Consider the following 10,000-nt stretch of genomic DNA (forward strand, 5'->3'; position numbering starts at 1 on the left):
GGTCTGCATTTTACTACCATGTATTTCACATTTATTTTTATTATAATGTTGGATTTTATTGCTGTTTTTAAAAAATATATATATATCTTTTACATTTTCTAATGTAAGTGACTTTAATTAAAGGTCTAACTAGCTCTCGGCAGGGTAGACTAGTGGTTAGAGTGTAGAGGCGGCAGGGTAGTCTAGTGGTTAGAGTGTAGAGGAGGTATGGTAGCCTAGTGGTTAGAGTGTAGAGGCGTCAGGGTAGACTAGTGGTTAGAGTGTAGAGGAGGTAGGGTAGCCTAGTGGTTAGAGTGTAGAGGAGGTAGGGTAGCCTAGTGGTTAGAGTGTAGAGGCGGCAGGGTAGCCTAGTGGTTAGAGTGTAGAGGCGGCAGGGTAGCCTAGTGGTTAGAGTGTAGAGGCGGCAGGGTAGCCTAGTGGTTAGAGTATAGAGGTGACAGGGTAGCCTAGTGGTTAGAGTGTAGAGGCGGCAGCATAGCCTAGTGGTTAGAGTGTAGAGGTGGCAGGGTAGCCTAGTGGTTAGAGTGTAGAGGTGGCAGGGTAGCCTAGTGGTTAGAGTGTAGAGGTGGCAGCGTAGCCTAGTGGTTAGAGTGTAAAGGTGGCAGCGTAGCCTAGTGGTTAGAGTGTAGAGGTGGCAGGGTAGCCTAGTGGTTAGAGTGTAGAGGTGGCAGCGTAGCCTAGTGGTTAGAGTGTAGAGGCGGCAGGGTAGCCTAGTGGTTAGAGCGTTGGACTAGTAACCGGAAGGTTGCAAGTTCAACCCCCCGAGCTGACAAGGTACAAATCTGTCGTTCTGCCCCTGAACAGGCAGTTAACCCACTGTTCCTAGGCCGTCATTGAAAATAAGAATTTGTTCTTAACTGACTTGCCTAGTCAAATAAAGGTAAAATAAAAAATTGTTACGTCAATATTAGATGTTTATCCATGTGTCTGAAACATCAAATTTCGAACTTGTTGCAAATGTCAAATTGTTTAAAGTTAAGTTATTAACTCCAAGTGGTTAAGGTTTGGGCTTAAAACAAAAATTCTCCTAAACAATTTTCTATTGCCACATTTTGAAAATGCATCCTTTTACACCAGAGGCAGATCGTTACAACGACCGAGCAAAACCAAAACTTAACTTGAAAGGTAACAGCGCTCACTGTTGCCCCTAGTGGCCGGTTTCCACATTGTCTCCTGACTTCCTCAGACATGGATGGACGTCGGACACTGCCTTGTATCACGGGGGGACCTGGCTGAGTTTCCCCAGACACAGATTAGACCTAAGAAGTTCTTTAAATGGAGAATCTTGTGGGTTTTTTTGAGTTCTGGACGAGGTTTAATCTGTGTCTGGGGAAACTTCCCCCTCGGGTGTTTTGAACAAAAAAAACGCTTTAAATGAAAAATGTGTTTGAATTGTTTACAGGACGACCGACGACCACGTACAAGCTGCCTCACCGCGTCGACGGGACGGGCTTCGTGGTCTACGACGGAGCTTTGTTCTTCAACAAGGAGCGGACGCGCAACATCGTCAAGTTCGACCTCCGCACGCGGATCAAGAGCGGCGAGGCCATCATCGCCAACGCCAACTACCACGACACGTCGCCGTACCGCTGGGGCGGCAAGTCGGACATCGACCTCGCCGTCGACGAAATGGGCCTCTGGGTTTTGTACGCCACGGAGACGAACAACGGGCGCATCGTGGTCTCGCAGCTCAACCCTTACACGCTCCGCATCGAAGGGTCCTGGGACACCACCTACGACAAGCGGACCGCCTCCAACGCCTTCATGGTGTGCGGCGTGCTCTACGTGGTGAAAACCGTCTACGAGGACGACGACAACGAGGCCACGGGGAACAAGATAGATTATATGTACAGCACCGCCCAGAGTAAAGAAACCTTTGTGTCCATCCTGTTCCCTAACTCTTACCAGTACATAGCAGCAGTGGACTACAATCCCAGAGACAATCTGCTGTACGTCTGGAACAACTATCACGTAGTCAAATACTTACTGGACTTCGGGAACAACGACAACAGATTGGGTAGGTGGAATGTTCATCTACTTTTCTCTTCGTCTTTCTTTCTTAAAACTCTTGGTTTTTCTAGGTTTGACTGGCTAGGTGGAATATTAATCTCTCTAGAGACTTCTTTAGTTCTGTAGGTTTGTGTAATGGACAGTCTCTAGACTACTTTAGTTCTGTAGGTTTGTGTAATGGACAGTCTCGAGACTATAGTTCTACAGGTTTGTGTAATGGACAGTCTCTAGACTACTTTAGTTCTGTGGGTTTGTGTAATGGACAGTCTCGAGACTATAGTTCTACAGGTTTGTGTAATGGACAGTCTCTAGACTACTTTAGTTCTGTGGGTGTGTGTAATGGACAGTCTTGAGACTATAGTTCTGTGGGTGTGTGTAAAGGACAGTCTCTAGACTTCTTTAGTTCTGTAGGTGTGTGTAATGGACAGTCTTGAGACTATAGTTCTGTGGGTGTGTGTAAAGGACAGTCTCTAGACTTCTTTAGTTCTGTAGGTTTGTGTAATGGACAGTCTCTAGACTACTTTAGTTCTGTGGGTTTGTGTAATGGACAGTCTCGAGACTATAGTTCTACAGGTTTGTGTAATGGACAGTCTCTAGACTACTTTAGTTCTGTGGGTTTGTGTAATGGACAGTCTCGAGACTATAGTTCTACAGGTTTGTGTAATGGACAGTCTCTAGACTTCTGTTCTACAGGTTTGTGTAATGGACAGTCTCTAGACTACTGTTCTACAGGTTTGTGTAATGGACAGTCTCTAGACTACTTTAGTTCTGTGGGTTTGTGTAATGGACAGTCTCGAGTCTATAGTTCTACAGGTTTGTGTAATGGACAGTCTCGAGACTATAGTTCTGTAGGTGTGTGTAATGGACAGTCTCTAGACTTTAGCTCAGAGGGAGGGTTTTTTACCTCACTCTCTCTGTCTCTCTCTTGCTCTCTCTCTCTCTCTCCTGTCTCTCTGTCTCTCTCTTGCTCTCTCTCCTGTCTCTCTCTCTCTCTCTCCTGTCTCTCTCTCTCTCTCTCTCTTGCTCTCTCTCTCTCTCTCTCTCTCTCTCTCTCCTGTCTCTCTCTCTCTCTCTCTCTCTCTCTCTCTCTCCTGTCTCTCTCACTCTCCCTCCCCCTCCCTCCCTCACCCAACCTAGCCCAGTAGAGTACATTACTCTTAAATGGACTAGGGCCCTGGAGAGTCTTAGGGGGGGGGGGGGGGGGAGTTGAGTGATTCCTTCCCAGAGACAGGCACTCTCAGATTGGGGTATAAGAGCAGACCTACCCCCTGCTCTGGATATCCCTGAAGGTCTACGCTACACTATCTAGCCGGTGTAATTGACTCTAACACCTACTCACGGTGTCGGCAACTCGGTTCAGCCTCTCTTTATTAAATGATGGTCGAATTAATGCATGCTTTTACACACATTTAGGAGACACTACAAGAAATTATTGGAGGAAGGGGAGAGAGGGAGGGGAGAGGGAGGGGTGGAGAGGAAGGGGAGTGAGGGATGGAGAGGAAGGGGAGAGATGGATAAGGTGGGATGGAGAGGGAGAGTTGGAGAGTGATGGTGAATGAGGGATGGAGAGGGAGGGATGGAGAGGGAGGGATGGAGAGGGAGGGTTGGAGAGTGATGGTGAAGGAGGGATGGAGAGGGAGGGTTGGAGAGGGAGGGTTGGAGAGGGAGGGATGGAGAGGGAGGGATGGAGAGGGAGGGATGGAGAGGGAGGGATGGAGAGGGAGGGTTGGAGAGTGATGGTGAAGGAGGGATGGAGAGGGAGGGTTGGAGAGGGAGGGATGGAGAGGGAGGGATGGAGAGGGAGAGATGGAGAGGGAGGGATGGAGAGGGAGGGTTGGAGAGTGATGGTGAAGTAGGGATGGAGAGGGAGGGTTGGAGAGGGAGGGATGGAGAGGGATGGAGAAAGGGAGTTAGGGGAGCAAGGTAAAGAGGGATGAGGGAAGGGAGGGAAGGTGGGTGGGAGGGAAAGAGGGATGAGGGAAGGGAGGGAAGGTGGGTGGGAGGGAAAGAGGGATGGAAACAGTGTTCTCGGAGATCTCTGTGTTTTATAATGGAGACTTGTGTGTCTACAGGAGCTTTAAGAGATGATCAATGGAGATTAAATGGAGCGAACAACCTACCAAACACACACACACACACACACACACACAGACACACACACACAGACACACAGACACACACTCACTGCTGAGAAGGGGACGATAACTACAACCAATGGCTGTTCTGCTCTTCTCTGCTCTGTTCTGTTCTGTTCTGTTCTACTCTGTTCTGTTCTGTTCTACTCTGTTCTGCTCTGTTCTGTTTTACTCTGTTCTGTTCTGTTTTACTCTGCTCTGCTCTGTTCTGTTCTGTTCTGTTCTACTCTGTTCTGTTCTGTTCTACTCTGTTCTGCTCTGTTCTGTTTTACTCTGTTCTGTTCTGCTCTACTCTGTTCTGTTCTGTTCTACTCTGTTCTGTTCTACTCTGTTCTGTTCTGTTCTGTTCTGTTCTGTTCTACTCTGTTCTGTTCTACTCTGTTCTGCTCTGTTCTACTCTGTTCTGCTCTGTTCTGCTCTGTTCTGTTCTGTTCTGCTCTGTTCTGTTCTGCTCTGCTCTGTTCTGTTCTGTTCTGTTCTACTCTGTTCTGTTCTACTCTGTTCTGCTCTGTTCTACTCTGTTCTGTTCTGTTCTGTTGAGTGGAGTTGAGTGATTCCTTCCCAGAGACAGGCACTCTCAGATTGGGGTATAAGAGCAGACCTACCCCCTGCTCTGGATATCCCTGAAGGTCTACGCTACACTATCTAGCCGGTGTAATTGACTCTAACACCTACTCACGGTGTCGGCAACTCGGTTCAGCCTCTCTTTATTAAATGATGGTCGAATTAATGCATGCTTTTACACACATTTAGGAGACACTACAAGAAATTATTGGAGGAAGGGGAGAGAGGGAGGGGAGAGGGAGGGGTGGAGAGGAAGGGGAGTGAGGGATGGAGAGGAAGGGGAGAGATGGATAAGGTGGGATGGAGAGGGAGAGTTGGAGAGTGATGGTGAATGAGGGATGGAGAGGGAGGGATGGAGAGGGAGGGATGGAGAGGGAGGGTTGGAGAGTGATGGTGAAGGAGGGATGGAGAGGGAGGGTTGGAGAGGGAGGGTTGGAGAGGGAGGGATGGAGAGGGAGGGATGGAGAGGGAGGGATGGAGAGGGAGGGATGGAGAGGGAGGGTTGGAGAGTGATGGTGAAGGAGGGATGGAGAGGGAGGGTTGGAGAGGGAGGGATGGAGAGGGAGGGATGGAGAGGGAGAGATGGAGAGGGAGGGATGGAGAGGGAGGGTTGGAGAGTGATGGTGAAGTAGGGATGGAGAGGGAGGGTTGGAGAGGGAGGGATGGAGAGGGATGGAGAAAGGGAGTTAGGGGAGCAAGGTAAAGAGGGATGAGGGAAGGGAGGGAAGGTGGGTGGGAGGGAAAGAGGGATGAGGGAAGGGAGGGAAGGTGGGTGGGAGGGAAAGAGGGATGGAAACAGTGTTCTCGGAGATCTCTGTGTTTTATAATGGAGACTTGTGTGTCTACAGGAGCTTTAAGAGATGATCAATGGAGATTAAATGGAGCGAACAACCTACCAAACACACACACACACACACACACACACAGACACACACACACAGACACACAGACACACACTCACTGCTGAGAAGGGGACGATAACTACAACCAATGGCTGTTCTGCTCTTCTCTGCTCTGTTCTGTTCTGTTCTGTTCTACTCTGTTCTGTTCTGTTCTACTCTGTTCTGCTCTGTTCTGTTTTACTCTGTTCTGTTCTGTTTTACTCTGCTCTGCTCTGTTCTGTTCTGTTCTGTTCTACTCTGTTCTGTTCTGTTCTACTCTGTTCTGCTCTGTTCTGTTTTACTCTGTTCTGTTCTGTTCTGCTCTACTCTGTTCTGTTCTGTTCTACTCTGTTCTGTTCTACTCTGTTCTGTTCTGTTCTGTTCTGTTCTACTCTGTTCTGTTCTACTCTGTTCTGCTCTGTTCTACTCTGTTCTGCTCTGTTCTGCTCTGTTCTGTTCTGTTCTGCTCTGTTCTGTTCTGCTCTGCTCTGTTCTGTTCTGTTCTACTCTGTTCTGTTCTACTCTGTTCTGCTCTGTTCTACTCTGTTCTGTTCTGTTCTGCTCTGTTCTGTTCTGTTCTACTCTGTTCTACTCTGTTCTGTTCTGTTCTGTTCTGCTCTGTTCTACTCTGTTCTACTCTGTTCTGTTCTGTTCTGTTCTGTTCTGCTCTGTTCTGTTCTGTTCTGTTCTACTCTGTTCTACTCTGTTCTGTTCTGCTCTGTTCTGTTCTGTTCTGCTCTGCTCTGTTCTGCTCTGTTCTGTTCTGTTCTGTTCTGCTCTGTTCTGTTCTGTTCTGTTCTACTCTGTTCTACTCTGTTCTGTTCTGTTCTGTTCTGCTCTGTTCTACTCTGTTCTACTCTGTTCTGTTCTGTTCTGTTCTGCTCTGTTCTGTTCTGTTCTACTCTGTTCTACTCTGTTCTACTCTGTTCTGTTCTGTTCTACTCTGTTCTGTTCTACTCTGTTCTGCTCTGTTCTACTCTGTTCTGTTCTGCTCTGTTCTACTCTGTTCTGTTCTGTTCTGTTCTGCTCTGTTCTGTTCTACTTTGCTCTGTTCTACTCTGTTCTGTTCTGTTCTGTTCTGTTCTGTTCTACTTTGCTCTGTTCTGTTCTGCTCTGTTCTGTTTTACTCTGTTCTGTTCTACTCTGTTCTGTTCTGCTCTACTCTGTTCTGTTCTACTTTGCTCTGTTCTGTTCTGTTCTGTTCTACTCTGTTCTACTCTGTTCTGTTCTGTTCTGTTCTGCTCTGTTCTGCTCTGCTCTGTTCTGTTCTGCTCTGTTCTGTTCTGTTCTGTTTTGTTCTGTTCTACTCTGTTCTGTTCTGCTCTGTTCTGCTCTGTTCTGTTCTGTTCTACTCTGTTCTCTTCTGTTCTGCTCTGTTCTGTTCTGTTCTACTCTGTTCTGTTCTGCTCTGTTCTGTTCTCTTCTGTTCTGCTCTGTTCTGTTCTCTTCTGTTCTGTTCTGCTCTGTTCTGTTCTACTCTGTTCTGTTCTACTCTGTTCTGCTCTGTTCTGTTCTGTTCTACTCTGTTCTCTTATGTTCTACTCTGTTCTGTTCTACTCTGTTCTCTTCTGTTCTGCTCTGTTCTGTTCTCTTCTGTTCTGCTCTGTTCTGTTCTACTCTGTTCTGTTCTGCTCTGTTCTGTTCTGTTCTGTTCTACTCTGTTCTCTTCTGTTCTACTCTGTTCTGTTCTACTCTGTTCTCTTCTGTTCTGCTCTGTTCTGTTCTCTTCTGTTCTGCTCTGTTCTGTTCGGCTCTGTTCTGTTCTACTCTGTTCTGTTCTACTCTGTTCTGTTCTGCTCTACTCTGTTCTGTTCTGTTCTACTTTGCTCTGTTCTGTTCTGTTCTGTTCTACTCTGTTCTACTCTGTTCTACTCTGTTCTGTTCTGTTCTGTTCTGTTCTGTTCTGCTCTGTTCTGCTCTGCTCTGTTCTGCTCTGTTCTGTTCTGTTCTGTTCTGTTTTGTTCTGTTCTACTCTGTTCTGTTCTGTTCTACTTTGCTCTGTTCTGTTCTGTTCTACTCTGTTCTACTCTGTTCTACTCTGTTCTGTTCTGTTCTGTTCTGTTCTGCTCTGTTCTGCTCTGTTCTGTTCTGCTCTGTTCTGTTCTGTTCTGTTTTGTTCTGTTCTACTCTGTTCTGTTCTGTTCTGCTCTGTTCTGCTCTGCTCTGTTCTGTTCTGTTCTACTCTGTTCAGAGTTGTGAAAAGCAGAACCAAACCCCCACTTCTATAGTGCCTATACTTTACAATGATGCCCTATTTCCTAGACGAACTACGGTTAACTGTGTATCGTCAGTCCAAACAGATCTCTGTGCCTTTGTAATGCTGAACTCATAGACTTCCTGCAGCACAAAGACAGTGGCGTCTATTGAAATGCAGATCTCCCATCTCCTCTGATGGCTGAGCCGTCTCTCTATTGAAATGCAGATCTCCCATCTCCTCTGATGGCTGAGCCGTCTCTCTATTGAAATGCAGATCTCCCATCTCCTCTGATGGCTGAGCCGTCTCTCTATTGAAATGCAGATCTCCCATCTCCTCTGATGGCTGAGCCGTCTCTCTATTGAAATGCAGATCTCTGATCTCCTCTGATGGCTGAGCCGTCTCTCTATTGAAATGCAGATCTCCCATCTCCTCTGATGGCTGAGCCGTCTCTCTATTGAAATGCAGATCTCCCATCTCCTCTGATGGCTGAGCCGTCTCTCTATTGAAATGCAGATCTCTGATGGCTGAGCCGTCTCTCTATTGAAATGCAGATCTCTGATCTCCTCTGATGGCTGAGCCGTCTCTCTATTGAAATGCAGATCTCCCATCTCCTCTGATGGCTGAGCCGTCTCTCTATTGAAATGCAGATCTCCCATCTCCTCTGATGGCTGAGCCGTCTCTCTATTGAAATGCAGATCTCCCATCTCCTCTGATGGCTGAGCCATCTCTATTGAAATGCAGATCTCCCATCTCCTCTGATGGCTGAGCCGTCTCTCTATTGAAATGCAGATCTCCCATCTCCTCTGATGGCTGAGCCGTCTCTCTATTGAAATGCAGATCTCCCATCTCCTCTGATGGCTGAGCCGTCTCTCTATTGAAATGCAGATCTCTGATCTCCTCTGATGGCTGAGCCGTCTCTCTATTGAAATGCAGATCTCTGATGGCTGAGCCGTCTCTCTATTGAAATGCAGATCTCTGATCTCCTCTGATGGCTGAGCCGTCTCTCTATTGAAATGCAGATCTCCCATCTCCTCTGATGGCTGAGCCGTCTCTCTATTGAAATGCAGATCTCCCATCTCCTCTGATGGCTGAGCCGTCTCTCTATTGAAATGCAGATCTCCCATCTCCTCTGATGGCTGAGCCGTCTCTCTATTGAAATGCAGATCTCCCATCTCCTCTGATGGCTGAGCCGTCTCTCTATTGAAATGCAGATCTCCCATCTCCTCTGATGGCTGAGCCGTCTCTCTATTGAAATGCAGATCTCCCATCTCCTCTGATGGCTGAGCCGTCTCTCTATTGAAATGCAGATCTCTGATCTCCTCTGATGGCTGAGCCGTCTCTCTATTGAAATGCAGATCTCCCATCTCCTCTGATGGCTGAGCCGTCTCTCTATTGAAATGCAGATCTCCCATCTCCTCTGATGGCTGAGCCGTCTCTCTATTGAAATGCAGATCTCTGATGGCTGAGCCGTCTCTCTATTGAAATGCAGATCTCTGATCTCCTCTGATGGCTGAGCCGTCTCTCTATTGAAATGCAGATCTCCCATCTCCTCTGATGGCTGAGCCGTCTCTCTATTGAAATGCAGATCTCCCATCTCCTCTGATGGCTGAGCCGTCTCTCTATTGAAATGCAGATCTCCCATCTCCTCTGATGGCTGAGCCATCTCTATTGAAATGCAGATCTCCCATCTCCTCTGATGGCTGAGCCGTCTCTCTATTGAAATGCAGATCTCCCATCTCCTCTGATGGCTGAGCCGTCTCTCTATTGAAATGCAGATCTCCCATCTCCTCTGATGGCTGAGCCGTCTCTCTATTGAAATGCAGATCTCTGATCTCCTCTGATGGCTGAGCCGTCTCTCTATTGAAATGCAGATCTCTGATGGCTGAGCCGTCTCTCTATTGAAATGCAGATCTCTGATCTCCTCTGATGGCTGAGCCGTCTCTCTATTGAAATGCAGATCTCCCATCTCCTCTGATGGCTGAGCCGTCTCTCTATTGAAATGCAGATCTCCCATCTCCTCTGATGGCTGAGCCGTCTCTCTATTGAAATGCAGATCTCCCATCTCCTCTGATGGCTGAGCCGTCTCTCTATTGAAATGCAGATCTCCCATCTCCTCTGATGGCTGAGCCGTCTCTCTATTGAAATGCAGATCTCCCATCTCCTCTGATGGCTGAGCCGTCTCTCTATTGAAATGCAGATCTCCCATCTCCTCT

The 10,000-nt window shown here is 47.5% G+C and overlaps 1 protein-coding gene across 1 annotated transcript in view; it reads left to right on the forward strand.

The window, feature by feature from the left end:
* LOC139419344 (adhesion G protein-coupled receptor L3-like) overlaps nt 1–10,000 on the forward strand; it is a 187,158-nt gene that overhangs the window by 85,741 nt on the left and 91,417 nt on the right. Inside the window, exons 5-6 of the mRNA XM_071169284.1 lie at nt 1; nt 1,403–2,017. The exon at nt 1 is cut by the window's left edge and continues 185 nt beyond it. Coding sequence (XP_071025385.1) covers nt 1; nt 1,403–2,017 — 616 coding nt within the window. The remainder of the gene's footprint in view (nt 2–1,402; nt 2,018–10,000) is intronic.

This window comes from Oncorhynchus clarkii, chromosome 10 (genome assembly GCF_045791955.1).
Source record: "Oncorhynchus clarkii lewisi isolate Uvic-CL-2024 chromosome 10, UVic_Ocla_1.0, whole genome shotgun sequence".
Taxonomy (NCBI): Eukaryota; Metazoa; Chordata; class Actinopteri; order Salmoniformes; family Salmonidae; genus Oncorhynchus; species Oncorhynchus clarkii.